The sequence below is a fragment of the Pieris brassicae genome, chromosome 6, assembly GCF_905147105.1.
Source record: "Pieris brassicae chromosome 6, ilPieBrab1.1, whole genome shotgun sequence".
NCBI lineage: Eukaryota > Metazoa > Arthropoda > Insecta > Lepidoptera > Pieridae > Pieris > Pieris brassicae.
Window position 1 is genome coordinate 7,610,841 of NC_059670.1, and position 21,071 is coordinate 7,631,911.

A 21,071-nucleotide genomic window follows, 5' to 3' on the forward strand; every position below is an offset into this window, starting at 1 on the left:
CCCTTCATACTACACATTTCATCCCTTTACATTATTCCAATCAACTTACTTCCAATAAGGGAAATTTTCTGATATTTGTTCAGTCTTTAACTACTAATACATTTGCATTTATTTGTTTATTAATACAATAATAGATAGAAAAAAATCTTATATAGTGGATCCAACTAAGTAAAATAAGCATATACTCCTAAAATTTAAATATATATTATTTTTATAAACTTTAGCTTGATAGTCCCCTAAATAATATAATTATTGTTTTCTTTAAAATTAAATGTTACAGGTGTTAAGCAGGAAGAACTTACTAATATTACTGTACCAACACTTGTGGTAGATTTTTCATCACAAGCAAAACTTAACTATAATATGTAATTTTTAAATGGTTTATAGTCACACATTAATGTGTAATTTATGGATCATAAATGCATATGAAATTTCTGAACTACATGATTATAGTATGAGGAAAAATGGCTATTTCAAGTTTTTGGTCTTTGATTAGTTGTTAAGATGGTAATGGTAAATAAAACCCAACAACAAACAGTAACTTGAATAATATTTATTATGTACTACACAAGTTTTATGAGGAATGTTCTTATTTACAGTTTTGCATTATACCAATATAATTTATTGAACATTATATTACATTTCGTAACAGTTGTTATATCTACTCTAATAACGCAACATAATACTGAAAAAACAAAATTGTTGCGTTTTTTTCATTCCAGAAGCATTAAATGGCAACATTATAAATAAAATTTAATATATATAAACAACCTGCTTCGATACACACATTTGATTTGCATAGAAAAATATAATTGGAATAAAATTTATCAATGACTAACCAATAGGTTTAGAATGTATAACAATTATTTTTATTGTACAAGGCGATATTGCAGCTAGTTGTCAATACAACGGTCACGCACAGAACTTGGTAACATTACCTGTAATAAAATGAAAAATTACTAAAACATTACTTGTTAAAATGCAAATTAAAACATAGGCTCCGAACTGAAAAAAATTAAATGTTATTCAATGATTACAAATCAATTAATTAGTTTACTTTGATTACATCTTCATTATAAAATGAAAAAGTAGATACACAGGAATCAATTTTAAAAATCATAAAGTCAATGTATTCACCAAATTGAGCTTTGTCTTAAATGATTAATAATGACACCTTACATAATTATTTTAGAATTTGAAAACTTAAACAATGTTTCACCTATAACAGCCATTCAGCAGCCTCTCTAAGCGGTCTTTTCAATCATATCAACGTTGACTTTGTAGAACACGTATGGGAAGTAGTCTGACTGACCAAACCCAAGACCTGCTAACTCAGCACTCTGGAATTCATAATAAATATAATTACTAAATATATATTTACAAGATTAATTATAAGGTTAATGTACACATAATTAGTTTATAAGTACACTGATTAATGTTTTTGATAGTTACTTCTTTTGGCCCATAAGAGAAAAATTATGAGTAAATTCTTATTCTGCACGGGCACACCATAAAAAAAAACCGACATCCTGAAGTTAGCTATAGTCAACATTTTAGTTTTTTTCTATCGTTAGTGTCATTTTACTACAAATGTAGTTGAAAAGATTTATATCTGTTACGCCGAGGAAGTATAACTTCTAACGCATGTACATAAGTACACACACGTTTTTTTTTTTAGGTCCAAAGGACTTTTGATTTATATCTTCATATATTCAGGTTGAGTATAGGGTGTGTAGATTTTTCTATGGATGAAACTTGTAGCACTTCCAACCCGTACCAGGTCTTAATCAAACAGCAAGCTGTAGTTTATACATAGCATCAAGCCTTTTGGTTAGAGGTTTCACTTTTGTTCATCAAATCAAAATACGAAGAATAAAAATATCAAATATTAGGAACGATTCTTATTTCTATTTACACTAACCTCCTGTTGCGCCCCAGAGTGGTGATGGGCAGAGTGGTCCAGATGAGCGTACAGCTGCTGTAGCACGTCACGGAGTTTCTTCATGCTCTTACGAGACGGCACCATCACTACCGCTTGGAAGTTAACAGGGAGGCCGTATCTGGGAATTTTTTTTTCCTCTAATATTATGTACAAATATATTTTTAAATTATTCAGTGTTACTACTTTATTTTTAATTTTTCAAGAAAGAAATAAAGGTACTAATTAGGTACTAATTAGTAAGGTACTAATTTTACTTTCGCAACATTCCAATAAGTAAAATAAAGTCTGACCGTACCCACCAGGGACCGCTGTATACAAATATTTTATGCTTAAAATACGACGAGTATCGTTAGAATTTCATACTTAGAACATGTGAAACTGACTAAAAACATCACTTTCCACAATGTTCTTCACAATTGGAAAGTGACACACATAAGATCAATTTTATTACTATGGGACTAAGTACTAGTGGGACTAGTATCGTGTTGATGCGGTTTCAAAGAATAAAAAAATAGATCTTACAAAAGAAACAAGTGGGTAGTCAAATGATTATCTAAACATTTTTAGAGTAGTAGAGCTAAAGGTATCCAACAAGGTTTCGGTGGTTAATTAAACCAGCTCAACATCTTACAGCACGGCCCCAAAGATTAAATCAAAATACCTTAGGACGGACTCGACGAAGACACGCAATGCTTTAACGTGTATCCAGGCACAGAAGCATTCTGAGAAGTTCACTTTCAGCCAACGGACGAGAGGACCCTGAATTATTACATTTTATTAATTAAAATTTATTTCAAATACTTACTTTTTATTAAAATTAAAACATTATTTAAAAATTATTACTAGTTCCGAAATGAATAACTATAACAAATAATGATAAAAAATTCGAACCAAATACAAATTATAAAAATATATGTTTACTATAAATATATGTTTTTTTCAATCTTCTATATGTCAAGTACATATTAAATATTTCACTAGGTTATTTGAAAGAATACATATATAAGGTGCAGATGCCCAAGGGCGGCGATTAGCAATTATAATACACGCTGAGATAAAAAAAATGACACCTATCGCTTGCCCCGGGGAACAACGGGGGTTTTTTCAAAACATTATTAATAAACACGAGGATGTCTTTTCTACTGATGTTATTTTGTGTACAATGTTAGTACAACTCGTTAACCTAATTTTAGTTTCCAGAAATAGATTGCAACAACCGTATAGACAGTTTCAGTTAAGATTGTAATTCTACCAAATAATCATTCAGTAAAAGTTAATGCGACAGTATAAAAACAAATAAGTTGAAATAATGAATCTCTTAATACCAAGGTTCTGCAATATTTCTGCGAAAAGTGTGGTAATAAATTATTACGTTCTAGACATTCGTCAATATTTACGTCGTGTTGTGCGGATTCTATGTCGTCCGTAATTATTTTTAAACAATGAAACAATAGCTTTACTTTTGCTCTTCAGTCTAATTAGATAAATTACTGTATTACTGTAATGTACATTTAGTTATTTTATAACTATTAACAATAAATATATAAGAACAACGTATAAATAATCGAATAGGAACAAGTATATACATATAATGTGCTTAGAATCCTATAATCTGATTTGTCATTCTGTAGAATTCTTACATTTCATAAGTGTTGCTACTATAAAAGTTGTCCACCGAAAAAGGGACAAATTTGACCAAATTTAGGGCAATAGAATAAAATGCTACGTATTTTTTATGTTTTACCTACAAAAACATACATCTTAATATTTACTTACTCAAGTGACCTAATACAAAAATAACAATACATCTAATTAAGTTTAATTACTTTATTTTATTCTTTGGCTGGCATCACTGCCTATTAATTCCAGGTTTAGTAAAGCTTTTTTTTTTAAATAAAATATTACCGCACGTAATAAAATAGATATGGAATAACAAATAAAATGTATGCATAGACTAAGATGTTCACTTGTATTAAAATTGAAAAATGTGCCCGGCCAAAAAGGTTTGTAATCTGTGACATATCAAAATGATAGCTGTCAGAATTCTACGGATATAAAAATCAGAGTAAAGTAATAATAGCTTTAGAAATAACCTTCTTTTGTTTGTCCTGAAAAATAAAATAATTTTCCTTTACGACTTTGTTTCCCGGGGCAAACGAAATGATATGTCAAATTCTAATACATAATAACGTCCTGTACGTTTCTGAATCTTACTCTTATTTAGCCGGCTGCTTTGTAGATTGTTTTATAAGGATACACTTACGAACTGCTTCTTCTTGTCTGTCACCAGTTTGGTGATCTCATTCTTTCCAGCAGCGAGATCCTGCTCGTTGTACGAGAACTCGCGAACCACGAACTTACGCTCGCGGGCGTGTAGCTTGAACTCTTCCACTACCTGTAAATAAACAAATTTATAATAACTATCCAAGCAAAAAAACTAACCAAATTATCTCATAAAACATGAATATTTTTTTATATTCATAATATTTTTGAGTCAAATAAAGTAATTATTTAATTCATAATAAGATTATGCACAAATAGACGAAACTAGTGCGGTATAATTTAACGATCTTTTAAGTACCTTTAAATCAGGACTACATAACAAGTATTAGTATACGTCAATACTATTTTTGTGTCAGCTCGGAGGTCTTGAATTTTCTTTTTTTTATATTTATTTGAAGGTCGGATATTAGTTCCGTTTAGTCGTAAATACGCCCACGCAAAGCACTAAAAATGGTTTCATACAGAAATGTATAATTACTATTTTTTTTATTACGATAGCAATTCTGCTTTAAAAGGAGTACCTCCTTTCTTGCTAGAGGCCTCAGAACCCTTTTAAGCACAAAATATTAAAATGTCATATAATCTTGGATACATTATGGACGGTTTTTGGTTAATATTTTACTACGCCGAGTGATAACTCGGAAATTATCTACTCAGTCGTAAGTTATAAAAATAAATAAACCTTCTTGAAGAGTGTAACAGTGAAGAGGCCATAATCGTTATCTTGATGTATAAGCTGCGTGGAACGCGGCACTATCATGTTAGTTATCTTCTCGTAGTTCGCGTTCCAGTCGTTGAACAAAGACCTGGAATAAGCATACATTTGTTTAATATTTGCAATTGGCCGTACAATTATTTAGTCTCAGGCGGGTAAGATGTTCATGAAATACACACATATTTTTATTAAAAAAATTGTTTTTGTTAAATCCATACAATGAAAAATATTTGTTAGAAGGTTGTTTAATATTGTGTCATTAGAACGTGACTTTAACGTTTGTAAAAACGGTGTACTCACTTAGGCACAATAACAAGAAGAGTAGTCAAATATTCACTGTCCAAGATAAAGTGCTCCTTTTTCACTAGATCTGCCAGATTGCGCGTCAACAAGCTGCCACTGTAAAGAAAGAAAAATAAATATATTATATTATAACAAAATATGATAAATCTAACATAAGGACTCAACAACCTTAGCTTTTGTTTTTCATTTAATAGTTTTTGAAGTGAAACACTTCTTTAAGCGCATTTTTTTACGGATGAAACGCAATAATAATAATAATATTAGCGTCACAAAGATGTGCAACGTTTTTGTCAAAGAAAAGAGAGAGAGCGATTGAGGTCGATTCAGAGAGAGTGAGAAAGGACGAACGTAGCATGAAGAACACGACTTGACGCAAATGGTCCCTGCGATTACGCGAATACCAGATGTGGATGGTCATAAACCTTCTTTGTTGGACCTTCTGCTGACTTCACATCCGGAGACCTACCAAGTCTCTGTTGACCCGCCATTGGGTTCATCAGATCATTGTGTGGTACGGAGCATTGTGCCGCTCACGCGCCCTTTACGGCCTAGCTTTGCGGGCTGTCGCCGTGTGTGGCACTATAAGTCAGCAGATTGGGACGGGATGCGGTCTTTTTTTGCGTCCTACCCTTGGGGGCCCATTTGCTTTTCGTTGAGTACTCCGGATGCCGTCGCTGACTCTGTCGCTGATGTGGTCCTGCAGGGCATAGAACTTTTTATTCCATTCTCTGCGGTGCCGGTCGGTGGCAAGTCCCAGCCTTGGTTTAGGCGTTCGTGCAAAGAGGCTTTGCGCCGTAAGCGTGAATGCTTTAAAGCCTGGGCAGAAGCGGCGACATCCTGTGATGCGGCTATCGGCGAACGTAAAAAAGCATACAATTCAGCCTCTAGGTCCTTCAAACGGGAAATCGCTAAGGCATAAGACAGAGAGACATAAGGCAAAGTCAGAGCATATTGCCAGGTTTGGTGAGAAATTGGCCCACCTTCCTTCGGGAACTCGAGCCTTCTGGTCTCTTGCCAAAGCTGTCCAAGGGAATTTCTGTCAGTCCCTCTATTCCACCACTGCATAGGGAGGATGACTCACTGGCCCATACTGCAAAAGAGAAGGCCGATCTTCTAGGCTGTCTCTTTGCGTCGAACCCAACTTTGGATGATCAGGAGAAGGAACCACTGAAATTATTGCGGTGTGATACTACGATGCCTGAAGTTACATTCCGGCAACGTGCTATCCGTAAACATTTATTTTCCCTGGACATCCATAAGTCGAGTGGGCCTGATGGCATCCCCCCCAATTGTGCTGCGTACTTGTGCTCCTGAGTTGGCTCCGGTCCTAACGCGCCTTTTCCGGTACCTGTACTCCCTCAACACTGTTCCGAAGTGCTGGATACATCTTTGGCTTTGATACATCCGATCCCTAAAAAAGGCGATCGCTCTGATCCGTCCAACTATCGCCCAATCGCAATAACCTCCTTGTTCTCCAAAATAATGGAAACCATTATTAACGGCCAGCTCTTGAGGTATCTAGAGGGCAGCCAGCTGATTAGCGATTCTCAGTACGGCTTTCGTCGTGGTCGCTCAGCTGGTGACCTCCTTGTATACCTTACACATAGGTGGGCAGAGGCAATTGAGTCCAAGGGGGAGGCGCTGGCGGTAAGTTTGGACATAGCGAAAGCCTTCGATCGGGTGTGGCATAGAGCACTGCTCTCGAAGCTTCCAGCCTATGGGCTCCCCGAGAAATTATGCAACTGCATTTCCTTGACCTTAAACCCGTCAATGCTGGTGTCCCACAAGGCTGTGTCCTATCCCCGACCCTGTTTATTCTGCATATTAATGATATGTAAAAACTCCCTTTGTCGGTACTCCCCTCTTTGAAGGCACTCTCCTTAAAGCCTCAGCTAACATCGGAATATTGGGCGTTGACATATCGAATAACGTCCAGTTTCGCGGTCATTTGGAAGGGAAGGCTAAATTAGCCTCCAAAAAGCTTGGTGTGCTCAGCAAGGCGAGACGGTACTTCACTCCGGGCCACCGCTTGCAACTCTATAAAGCGCAAATTCGGCCCCACATGGAATACTGTTCTCACCTCTGGGCGGGAGCTCCCCAGTACCAGCTCCTTCCACTAGACCGTATTCAACGAAGAGCGGTTCGAATCGTCGACGACCAATCACTTTCCGTGCGGCTTGATCCCTTGGCGTTGCGTAGAGATGTTGGGTCCCTCTGCATCTTCTACCGCATTTACCATGGGGAGTGTTCAGAAGAGGTGTTCGGTCTAATACCCGCAGCTGAGTTTCATTATCGGACGTCAAGGCAAAATACAAAATACCATCCGTATCACCTCGACGTCCGTCGTTCCACAACTGAGCGTTTTCTAAGGCAGTTTTTGCCGCGCACCACCACTATGTGGAACCAGCTGCCCACTGAAGTATTTCCGAACCAATTCGACTTAGGGTCCTTCAAGAAAAGAGCGTACCAATTCTTGAAAGGCCGGCAACGCACTTGCGAGCCTTCTGGCAATGTGAGTGTCCATGGGCAGCGGTATCGCTTCACATCAGGTGAGCCTCTTGCCCGTTTGCCTGCTATTACATAAAAAAAAGCAAGTAGCCATGGAGCGAGAGTAGTTAGTGGAGTAGATCGAGAAAAAATAAACGCTATTGGTTAATGTATTCGTTCGTTCGTTACATATTCGTTTAGTTACATATTAAAACTTTAGATGGCAATTCTGCTGCATAACGCAGATTTTTATTTATTTATATTATCATTAGCACGTATACAGTGTGAAAATAGATATATAGTGATGTAATACTGGTATATGATCATCTATTGGGGACCTTAATAATAATTCATTTATAAAGAAGTTTCACTTCAGCCATGTGTACTTTGTACGCACGCACTTTTTAAAATTATATATTGTTATTTGTAATTCGCTTCTTAAATTGAAGGAAACAACAACTTGGCGGTTTCGTAATAAATAGCACTAATAAAAAAATGTTGGTCAACATTGCCTAGCTTCATCTCAAACTATTAAAATATGTTAAAAACGTGGTCGTCGTTGTCTGTTGACTGGTATTGGTAGACATCTTGATATATTTTATAAATTCACTTTAGAGCTGTTAAAGTTTTGTTTAAATATACCCGACTCGCGTAAACCTATCAAAGTCAAAAATCATTTATTCATATAGGTAACGCAATGTACACTTATGAACGTCAAAAAAGAAATATACATTAAATGCTTCAAATTTTACACAAGGGCGTAGAACGGAAAAGAAGAACTGGCAATAAACCAGGTACTTTTTTTTAGTTATTTTTTTAGGGATCAGAAAACATAAGTTCAATGGGTTTGAATCTCGGCGATAACATTTGAAATGAAACTCTACTAATACGTATTACGAGTCTTCATTCAAAATAATGTAGTCTTAGCTAAAAATGAAACCGGTTCTTTTGCAGTATTATCAAATATAAAATCTTCCCTTGATGGCGCCAGGACGGTTCAAATCAGGCAAGTTGGAAGTGGAAATATTGAGGTACATTTTTTTATGATTGAAACCAAAATACTCACGTTTGTTTTTTCTCCAAGTTCTGCAGGTTTCCCTTTAGTGCATTGTAGGCAGAGGACTTGACCTTTAAGTCTGCATCGATTTGACCCACCTGAAACATAAGTTATTATTTTTTTAATATTGCCAGATTGGCCCAGTCTAAGAAACGATAGCACAAAGCAGGTAGAACCTTTTAAAATTATTTATGTATAATTATTATTAATTTGTAAATTAATTGGGCCACGATATTTCTTTCGTTCGATCATCCCATCACAAACACATGATATGTTATACACATGTATATTTATATTAATATTCTTTACAATTTAATATTTTTGTCTTGTTTTGAGTATCAAAATTATCACAAGAGATGATCATTAACTATGTAATGCTTACCTGTTTACTTATAATATCAGCGATGTTACGAAGGCTCTGTTTGATTGGGTACTTGGCCATGTCCCATTGGAAACGTGTCAAATAAGTGGGCAGGTCACCTGAAAAACACCGAAAATACATTATAATTTATGAGATACAATTTGGCACAGTTGCTAAGGTTTAGAAAGATTTAAGAACTGTCAAAAGTGGAATTCTACTAAGAGGTATAGGACAATTTTTGTAAAAAAACGGAAAAAAGTAGTTAAGAAAAAACCATGCGCTGTCTAGCCGGTACATATTGGAAATTTAAGTTGTTGAAATCTTCTCCATCAGGTCAGAGAGTTCAGCGATAATCCAAGAGATCTCATGCTTGCCCAAACACTATACTTAAGACAATGTTACGTAGTTTTAGGTACAAAATTAATTTTAATTTGTAATTTTGTCGTAGACAAATTTGTGTTCTAATAGATAACGATGGTTTAAGGGCAATAATGTCATTCCCATGAATTTGAACAAGATAATATAGGTTAAAAAATGGTCTGAAGGAGTTGCAAGGGTTATAAAAAATTGACAGTTCTTAAGACTTCGTAGCTATTGGCTGTAAACTTTATCTGTTTATCGTTTCAGTATTTTACCATCTTCCATAGACAAACAATGTTTTATTACAATTCTTTGAAGAATATTTTAGTGGTAGTTAATTTAATATTTCTCTATTTCTACACAGTAGGTCAAATGTTTATGAACTTGAATTGTCTTGAAAACTAGGTCATCTTACTTTACTGTAAACGTGATACCGTGTTGGTCGATAAATGACGAAAACAAGATTCTAAAATAATAACCCAAATCTAAAGGTTTTAAGAATTTTGTAAGCAAATAGAAAAATGGATTCCTATCTCATACATTAGCATACCAAAAACAATAATTCCCTGCACATATATACCTCCTTAACCACTGAAAATATTAGCCACACAAAAAAACTTTTAAACTATTTGTCTATGGAATCATCTGCATTTTATTATGGCCTAGTTAAAAATTTAAAGCCACATCTTAAAAGGAAATAAGTCTATTTAAATCTAGATATTTGGGATAAGTGCTGAAACAAATATCAACGAAACGAAATAAGCTAACGTAAAACAGTAAGATAATGGTACCATGCAAAACATTCCTATTACTACGCTACATATCTCTCAATACACAATTAAAGGAATGACAAACATGCAATATTTTTTCTTAAAGGGTTGCTTACAAACGTCCTTCTAGTAGTAAGTTGTAAGGCAGCAAGTATGCTACGAATCAATAATGTATACCTATAAAACTTCCCTGATAAAATTCCTTTGATTAATAATAAAGAATGTTATTGGTAAGGGCAGTCGTAAACTGGCTTATAAAAGGTACTTTTAATTTAATTTAAAAAAAATTGTTCAAATAATTCTAAATTTAAAATTGTCAACTGATCTCGAGTAGGTCGTTCAATTACAAAACATGCAATGTATTAAGTAATGGAGAATTCTTATTGACAATAATAAGAATAGAAGCTGAAATACCAATTCATAATATATTTTTTAAATACATAGAAATCATATTTGACATTTGTTTACAAATATATAGACTAAAAATATGTCAAAGGCTTCCAAATTGTTTAAAGTAAATGTGCCGCCGTAGTACCCAAGACAGGACGTTACATTTGAAATAATGAGCGCAAAACGTTTATGTAATAAATGTTATATCTTTAACACATTACAAGATATAAGCTTGTAATAAAACTGATGTGAATTTAATTTTAACGTTCAGAGATGAAACGATCGGTCAACGATACAAATAAACATAAAGCGTTCAACATCCATGCCGTCACTTATTATGAATGCATTTCCTTTTCATATATATTACGAAAAATGTGGAAATTATTAATAATTACCTAATGATATAGTAAAAATAAAATTCAAATTCTGCGCTTTTAGCTGTTATTAATAAGTTACTACTATAGTAATATTAATATCAAGTTAACGTTCTTTATTCTCCAGATAGCTGAGTGGCACCTATTGAGCCTTTCAAGAGAGAGGAACTTTGCTGTTTGTTAATAATTTATTTCTTGAACGATCATTATACAAATGAGATTAAATGGAAATATAGTTACCTTGTGTATGCTTATTAATCCGTCTGATACACAAAGTTAAAATACGTTTCGCAGCATAATTAAATATATATTTTTTTTATAATGGTAACCCAGAGTTTTTCGAAATAAAATCACATACATATTATGATCTAAGTGGACCTGTTGTTTAGTGAAGTCTGTTTTTGTAATATCCAGCGAGTTTAACACAGTTTTAATTCCTTATGTTTCTTAATTTGTATTGTGTCACATCTGGTTATAAAATAACGAAGTTCACCTTATTCGCATAGTTAAAATAAATAGAAAGCAAAATAAAAATAACAAGCAACGCATTGGTTTGCAAACGGGATTATTTATTACATAGCATTTTCTAGCTTACAATATAATTAGCTCACTACTTGGTAATATCTAAAAATACGCAAGTGTGCAAGCACAATGCAACTTATTCGTATTTAAAAATATTTACCAATACATTGTGATAGCCAAGCGATTATGCGTTGGACACGAACAACAAAGTGATATTAGGTCACCTAGCTTACTTGCGTCACCCTAAATTTAAAAATGTTTTATGAGACTTCAAATTCAGGATGGCGCTTAATCAATACTAGCGCCACCTGCTGATGAAATTAAAATCGCAATCACTGCCTCCAGTATACCTAAGCTCCAACACAGGCAGCGCCAGTTACACGGTAAACTAGCATTACGCCTACCGGGTCGTTATTGGTATTTGAGACTTGATTTATTAGGTTTGGGCCAGAGGCGGACAGGTGTATCCAGCGAGACACAAATTCGTTTCTTGTGAATGACACACTTTTCGAAAAGTATGTATGTCAACAGGTCACCTGGACGCCGTCACAGTTTTTAAGCTCCTGGTGCATCAGGTGACCCAGATACCGGCTTCTACGGCAGTTTCTTCGCGGGCAAGGTTTAAAGGACTGAACTCTCTGATCCCGTATCCGCGTCCGGCCGCAGGAAAGCCTCAAATGCCAAACAGGATCAGGACGGTATCCTAAACCTTGGTTCAAGATGTGGTGGCGATCCTCTTCGTCATCGTCCCAGCGCGGAGAGCTTCGGCCACTGGACGGCTGCGAGTGTGTGCAGTCCGAGTGCTCACGATGTTCGCAGGGCCAGCACCCATGGTGCTCAGAGAAGGCGGAATCGCAGATGGGCGACGTCGGTGTAGGCGGGGGTTCCCCGCCTCCTGGGTCACCATACGAGTCCACGCCTGCAGCCGGCACGTAACATGCGCTTGCCTCTTTTATTTTGCTTTTAGTTATATTAAAAATCTTTCCGAGTGATTGTACTAACTCTGCAAAATACGCAGAGTGATACCTCGTAAATGAATTGCCTCGTTTAGGTTGGTTAGGACAGGAATTAAAAATAAAAATAAATAAATAGTAATAATAAAAATAAGAAGCACGAAGCATGAACATTATGGAAGCTCGTAATGGCTAAGCTATGAATGTCTGTGAGGCAGTGATTGCGATCTGTGGTACATTTTGCATTACCGTGGTGCAAATGTACTTGCACTGTGTATTACAATTCTTCAACGGACAACAATAATTGTATGACACAACCTTATCTACCTATGTGACCCTTACGTAAAACATTTTTTTCTTATACACGAAAATAACCCGATAAAAGATTACACAATCATTTATTATCAGTTTGATGCTAGTCTTAAGCCGAGAGTATCCTTACAATTTGTTACATTGAAAACCACCTCTAATATTATAATAAAGTTATTCGAAGCATCTTACAAGCATTCTTCGATAAAGCCTGCCTTCTACATATATTTTAAATAAAACATTATTGTATACGTATTTAACATAAGCATTAACTTAATTGAAATAAGCTCTATTACATATTACACCCCAATACATACATTTACAATAATTACTCACTTCCGCAAACTTTTTTCCATTTCTCAGACACTGAAATGCAATGACAGAGCTAGCATTCTCAATCTAAAACATTCCTTAAGATAACTCGCCTAATGTAATGAAACTGCTCTAAAAAAAATCCGTGTAAAAAATAAATTATCAAAAGTGGCCAGTCCCAGTACACTACCGACGTAAGCAGAGAACAATAACATTTAGATGGTGCAGTTTACTTCATATATACACAGGGATGCAAAACAGGTTCGAAATAGTCGTATGTAGACGAACCATAACTATACACTGTCCACTGAGCATTCTTAGCTTCATCATCAATGAATTTTTAAAGTAATTTAAAAATCCATTGCTTACTTATTTAGTGCGAAATATATTTCGAAATGGGATTATGTTAAATACATAAATATTTAGAAAATGGTAATATATACAAAATTTTGAAAACGCAAATAATATAAGAGAACACCGTATCGGTAATAAAATAAATATACATGCAAATAAAAGTAATAAAATTAAACTTGAAGACGAAAAATGAACATGCTTAAATGTTTCGCACTTTCCTGTGCTTTTATGATCTATTTTGTCATACCTATTTTATTAATTTATTCATTCATGCCGAATTCGCCCTTTTTATACAGCTTTAAGATCTATTAACCCACGCATGCTTTAATTTGTCTAAAATAGTAATCTCTCTCATGCAAATGCCCAGGGGCTTCCTAAAGTTCAAAAAATGGCACTAAACAGCTATTAACTTTAACTATAATCTGATACGATGAGTTGATTGTTTAGTGCCAATTACAAAATGAATTATAAAAAAAAGTACTTACTATTATTTGCCATGAGGTTTTCATGAAGTTTGTCGCGTTGATCTTCAAGTACCTGAAATTAATACATAAATACAATTAAACATTTATTTGTAGCTTGGAAAGATTTGATGGTAAAAATATTATATTAATAAAAGTTGTGTATGCTATTCAATACATTATACACTATAAGGACATAAAATTTGACACAAGAGATTTTCCTCTACTTAAATGTATTTGTGGATTAAATTTATGTAACACCTAACAAGTAGTTTTGACACATTTAAAAAAGCCATAGAATTGTGAGTACAATTATTATGGTAACAGAAATATAATAATACAGTGGCACTGGCACCTGATATTGGTCTTGGCTTGACATTGTATCAATTTCTTAGATTTTTTTTAATAGACAATTATAATGAACCAACAATGTCATACAGGGGCATGATTGTTATTTAAAAACAACTTTTTATGCTATGTCAGGGTTTCAATAACACAAATATTATACATTTATTTTGTTTTAAGGGTGCACAGTTTAGATACATTTATATTTCATAAATAATTTTATAATAATATATGTATTCTATAATTTTTTTGTATAATTATGGAAATTAATGGATTAGTAATTTTTTCCACAAGCATAAATTGTTTATTAAGTTTGGTAGACTATTACTTACCTCACCAAGGTATTGTGCGACCTTCCTGGTCACACTTTCAACAAAGGTGTCCAGCTTTCCAAGGTCATCGGACAACCCCACCAACTGATCCAAAGTTCCAACCTAAATCACATTTATAATTTTACCACTAAAATCATTTAAGTTATTAATAATATCTTAAAATAAATATTAAGCATCATTATTCATAAAAGTTCATGGCAAATATTTTTGATTGAAAATGAATAGATTTCATATTATTTAATCACAAGAATCTAGTTTTGATTGCAGAGGCATACATTGAACTATCAATATAATCAAGAGTGATAAATATAATTATTTATGGGTACTGTATAATTTTATGGGAATATAAATGTTCACATGATCAAATTTTAACTACTGTCTACTTTTGTATTTTAACCGCTATCATATTTACTTTGAAACATTTTTATGTAAAGCCATCCTAAACAACATAAAAGGTCTTATACAGTTAATTAGTTGCAGGTTGACCATTTTTACCAAATGGTTACATTATAATGCTCACCTTTAGGTCAGGAATTGGGAATTTATAGTTGGCACTAAGGTTGCCAGATTTGGTGGCATTGTTCAGGGTATCCCATGTTTGTTGGCAGGTTTTGTCGCCAGGGGCACTGATCACCCAATATTCACTCATCCTGAATCACTAAAAATATTACAATGATTTAATTATCTAACACTGAATCTGAAGCGAGATAAACATTCTTATATACTAGTTAACCGTTATAGTGAATCTAGCATATCAATTATTTTAAGACACGACCAATTGTGTGAAAAATCGATTTTCAATGTTCATCTTCCAAGACTGAGCGACGTTCTGTATTCGCTTAAATTCTTTCGACGGGCTCTGGAGTGAATCAATAATAGCTGCAGGTTTATAGTGCCCACTTAGTCGTCAGACATCCCGGCGCCGTATTAATATAGCTGAAGAAATACACCCCAAAACCACCCCTAAACACCCAATCACTTCAATCTGCTTTGACAAACAAAAGTAGCGCGTAAAACTGCCTCAAGTGATCAAGATGCTGGCATTAGGATAATTAATAACATATTACTTACCGACAAAGTAAATTTTATTGCTGTTTTACACTAAATATTCAAAACAGCAGTTTTTTGGTGAAATCACAAGACGATACGGGACTAGCCCTACAACACCGCCATGAAAATTCACGTGATGATGTGCTGCCATCTGGAGCAAGCAATTTAGTTGGACAGCTGATTTACGTCAGTTGTCTATGGATATAATGAAAATCGTTGTTTTTAGTGATGTAAACAAGATTGATTCCTGGGGCTTGAGACAAACTCACTTTTCAACGGACGTGATACTACGGCTAAACCAATTGTATGGGAATGACATTAGCTCACACTTTGTCACGTGATAATTTTCATACTAACTCGTTTGGCGTTCGTGGATCACGTTTATCGACGCGATTTTGTCTCAAGCCACTCAACTCTGAGTGAGTTTGGCTGGCTTTTCTCTTTTACAAAAATGAAAGTATTGCGAAGTTACAACTATTTCCATTATATATAAAAGAAAAAAAAACGATTGTCGACAGCTTTGTCGCCTCATTGATTTACTTGTTAATTTCGTTGAAATATTTACTACAGTGATTAAGAATACTTATTGAACATTTACAAACAATAACCTAATTAACATAATAGCACTTATTAACATCTTGGCTGGTATACAATATTTAAATGTTATTTTTTTTCATATGTTTAAACTAACTTGAAAAAAGGAGCTTATCAATTTGAATTTTGATAATATTTGTCCAAAAAATTCTCAAATTCGAAATGATCCAACTTAGTCCCCTATTATTAAAGTACTATTTAAAATCATTTATTGATTAATTCAATAAAGTTACTCTTTATGAGAATATTGGTCTCTGAGAAAACAAGTTTCTATGCAGTCATATAGGCAAATGAGGAATTACACAGAAAAAGGTTAAAATTATATGAAATATAATATGAAGAACAGCAATATGACTCTAGTGTGGAAAAATAGCATGGGTAAAGTAAATGTTACTCGGAAAATAATAAACGAAGAATCAGGCAAATCGTCTGACAAACGAGCCGATTATGTTAGAAGTCAAAGGGAAATTGAGAAAATCGGACCCCGAGGTAGTTTCTACATTTGAAGAGGTTTTTACAAATGTACCACTGAATACACCCAAGTCTCTTTATTATTGTTCACCTGTTGCTGCGATAACTTGAAAAAGTTAACCTAAACGAAATATTAAATTTCAATTTAAACATATAACTTGTAATGATATCGTCAAACTTTCAACCTTATTAATTTAAAAAATACTAGAGTTATAGGGGTATGTCAACGGTCATTTTAAACTCCGTTATTGATGTAATAAGCTATGAATTGGCTGTAATTTTTAACAGATGTATCGATTGTGGTCTTTCCGGATAAAATAAAATGAAGTAAGATTGCACCATTGTTCAAGGCCGCTAGTGAGTCTGATCCGTCAAACTTTAGACATATTTCAGTCTCCCCGGTCTAAGCAATTTTTTTGAAAAGGTAGTTATGCTAGCCCAATTTTCTTTACATTTTAATAAAAATAAACTTTTGCATAGTAAACAATATGATTTAACTAAGGGCTCCACAATCGATGCCGGTGTGAAGTTGGTTTAGTTAGTAAATTTAGCGTCTGGGAAGAATCATATAATGGAGTCGGCGTATTTTGTGGCCTTTGGCTGTGTTCATCCTGATATACTGGTTGGAAAATTATAACACACTAGCGTTGATAGCAAAGCTTCCAGCCTAATTTATATTTTAAGGGAAGGATCCAAAGAATGAATATCAATGGAGTTACCTCTCCGGGTACACATATGCCTATTGGCGTCCCCCAAGGCTCGATTCTCGGGTCTTTCTTGATTCTGATTTACACGAACGAACACCCATTTTTTGCCAACGGAGTTCATGAGATGGTATTGATTGCCGACGACACTTTACTTCTATTTAAAGAAAATTGAAAAACGTATGCGTTCGACCAACCAGGAAGGACAACCAGGAGAAGATAAACCACTCCTTATATGGAAATTATATTCATTTTTGCAACAAACTCCCAAGCGAAATTAAAAAATTATCACTGAATAAATTCAGAACTCTCTTTAAACGTTAATTAAACAAAACTTTTTATAAATTTAACGATTATTAAATCCTAATCCTTGGTATTGATTTGCTCCAGTTATATTTGATCAAAATGGACTAGAGCCAAACGAAGTGGTCGTGTTTCGTATTATCATTGCTATAATATCATTAATGTAATATGCTCGCTGTATTTATTATTATACTATACCATCTGTTTCGTAGGTAATCCCGTTGCCATGTTAACGCTCAAGAGCTCAATGACCTTAAACTAATTTCAAAATTTGAATTAAACGTGTGAATGTATTTGGTTAAAATAATGTTTTTTCGTTTTTTACAACAAACAACATATTGTATATATAATGGATAGTTGACAATTTCAAGAGATATTGCCGTTTTGCCGTTACGCTGTTTGTCGAAAAGAAGGGAAATATCTATCTAGTAGAAGGCGAAAAACCCCGCGTGCCATCTCCTGCCCTGTCCTACTTATAGATCACGGTAAACTTCTTATTTAGTATTAAACAAGGGAATGGGGCATAGTTGCGCATCGTACACAGCGCGGGACACAAACGTCAACTGAACAATCGCGCGATCGACACGTCACTCTCCCGCCGCCGCGCACCCCCCTCTCAGTGATACCTAAAAAATCGCTTCTGCGAAGCAAAAGGACATTTGTTCAAAATGTTTGCCGGTATCTAAACCTTTTGAAATCTCAGTCGATTTGTCGCTCTGTCCGAAATTGGTTAGAAAGTTAATTTGACCGTTAAATTGAAGAGCCACAATAAAAGTAATTAACCTCGCAAACAGCAATTCCTTACCTTAATATTGTATTTGATTTTATTCCAAAGACGATTTTATCTAACAAGAACTCGTAAGTCATAAAATAATAAATTCCATATACAAAATATACATGCAATATAAAGTAGATCGACTTATTTCTTATGATAATATTATAACATATATTATACTATTATAACAAATTGATGTCGCCGACAGCTCTAGTTCATAGGTTTTCGCACGTCGCTTGATGCTTTGCACTTTACACTGAGGAACGTAAAATCTCAAAATCATATGTTCGTGTGGTTTTTATATTAAGTTTAATAACGTAAGTTAGCTCAAATCATCTACGAGGTATGGATGAATTTGCAATGTTGTTAAATTTATTGACTGATTTTACTTCAGTTTGTATGTAAGGAAAAATGGGTTTCTTAATTTAGTAATATGCATATTGTCACCGATATCCTTTAAATACAAAAAAAACTGCCATAACGTATGAAACACGTTATATATCCTAAAAAAAGTCAAAACTTGTGAAGCATTATTATTTAAAGAATCAACTAACACACAATACCAAAAAAGTAAGAGGTCGACATTTATGTGTATGCTGTATAACTTGATGGGTTTTTAAATTTCACAGGTTTCATGTTATCTGAAAGTTTACAACTACGTCAACCTTAGTATACTGGATTTGGCCTACAACTGACGTTAATTTAACTCTCTAAAGACTTCAAAAATATTTTAGATTGTTATATTTTCTATAATAAAGCATGAAAACATACTGAGAACTGTTCAATTGCCTACGTCACTTTACCTTTGTATATCCTGTGCTCCGCTTGTCATATCTCAGAAGTGAAACTTCTTTGTAAATTAATTATTACAAATAGATGCCCATGTACCAATATATGATCACTACATGTATTTGTATATCTATATTCACACTGTATACGTGTTAATGATGACATAAATAAATAAAAAAATTGCGTTAATTTTATTTATTGCACAAGACGTTATTTGACAGAATCGCTATCTAAAGTTATAATATGTTACTACTAAACGAAGACACAACCAAAAGCGTGTATTTTTTCTGGATCTCCCTTTCTCAGACCTAGCGCGCACTGTCTTTTGTCACGCGACTTTTGTCGCCGTGACTGTTTCGTCACTCACATCAAGTCTATGAATATGTATGGAGGTGCGCGCACGTTACGACGTGACAATTGGGTGACATTTATGTCCGTCGACCAGCGGACAAGCCCGTGACAAAACATGACAAAACTGTCACCACGTCTCTAGGTTTTTATAGCAGCGCGCGCACGGGTGACAAAATTGTCACTCATCAACACGTGTTCTTCCGCCATTTGCATTCGGACCGTCGTCTTTAGCAAACGCAAAATGACGTCCACGTTTACGCAAAACGTGAAAATGCATGAAGAGGATATAGATAATGATTTGCTTATTGAAGAAGTAGAAAAAATACCAGCAATTTACGAATGTTTTTTTAAAGAGTATTCAGATTCTAATGAAAATTAAAGCATGGTATGAAATCTGTGGTATAATATTTTCTACAGTTTGGGGTACGTTGTCGTCACAAGAAAAAAATGAAGCCGGTGAGTTTATTTTATTTTTTTGTAATTGTAGCTAACATAACAGTTGTACAAAAACATAACGCTAAAAGTAAAATTCAGATTTTGTCATATTGCCATGACACAGCCCCTTGTGGTGAAGTAAAGTAATTCGCAAAATAATTCCGTATATCTGTTGCTAATATGGTTCTCTCTGATGGATTTGTTGCAATACCCTTTAATGGACAATCGTAAACAGTGTCAGTAAATTGAATGCCATCTCTGCACCGTACAAAATTATGTAAAACACAACATGTTTTTACTATTATATCAGCAAAATCAAGACTGACGTCAAGGGGCCTGTGAAAAATTCGCCATTTGTTACAAAGTATACCAAAAGTGCATTCAACCATACGTCGTGCCCTAGTGTGGCGATAGTTGTAAATTTTTTTCACAGTAGACAATGATTTTCTTGCATATGGTCGCAAAATATGCCTCGACAAGCCAAATGCCTCATCTGCGACCAAACAAAATGGCATTTTTTTTCCATTTTCATCATATGGCAAATTACAATCATCTGGTATGTTTAATTGATTTTCCTGCAATCTTTTGTTCATGCCAGAATTCTGAAATACATTAGAATCGCTTGCTGCTTCATTAGCACCAACATCTATAAATATAAATTTATAATCTGCATCTACCCATGCCATGAGAACTGTGGAAAAGTACTTTTTGTAATTGAAATACTGCGAACCGGTGTTTTCCGGCTTAATTATTCTTACATGTTTCCCATCAATTGCGCCAATTATGTTCGGAAAATTTGTCCGTTGGTAAAACTGATTCGAAATAGTATACTAATCCTCTTCAGACTTTTCAGGCATGTATAGTGTATGTAAATTCCAGATCACGGAACATGTAGATTTTACAATTTCTCGTGCTGTGGTGGCAAATATTCAAATGATATGCTGTAAAAACTGTTTCCGGTTGCAAGAT

At 34.4% G+C, this 21,071-nt stretch overlaps 1 protein-coding gene across 1 annotated transcript; it reads right to left on the reverse strand.

Moving 5' to 3' along the window:
• Positions 1-533: 533 nt before the first annotated feature.
• Positions 534-15,852, reverse strand: LOC123710978 (V-type proton ATPase subunit C). The gene is made up of 13 exons (XM_045663333.1): positions 15,702-15,852; positions 15,151-15,288; positions 14,631-14,732; positions 13,978-14,029; positions 9,170-9,267; positions 8,797-8,885; positions 5,241-5,339; positions 4,908-5,031; positions 4,206-4,337; positions 2,604-2,701; positions 1,922-2,060; positions 1,220-1,340; positions 534-938 (listed from the first exon to the last, which is right to left on the reverse strand). The coding sequence occupies exons 2-12, from the start codon at positions 15,277-15,279 to the stop codon at positions 1,245-1,247; spliced, it is 1,158 nt and encodes a 385-aa protein (XP_045519289.1). The 5' UTR covers positions 15,280-15,288; positions 15,702-15,852; the 3' UTR covers positions 534-938; positions 1,220-1,244.
• Positions 15,853-21,071: the final 5,219 nt, after the last annotated feature.

Excerpts from the sequence above, each read along its gene's own strand:
- LOC123710978 (XM_045663333.1), bottom strand. The coding sequence starts at position 15,279 with ATGAGTGAATATTGGGTGATCAGTGCCCCTGGCGACAAAACCTGCCAA. Across the intron at positions 14,733-15,150 it reads TCCCAATTCCTGACCTAAAG|GTTGGAACTTTGGATCAGTT; the intron begins GTGAGCATTATA and ends AATGTGATTTAG. Across the intron at positions 2,061-2,603 it reads TTCGTCGAGTCCGTCCTAAG|ATACGGCCTCCCTGTTAACT; the intron begins GTATTTTGATTT and ends AAAAATTCCCAG.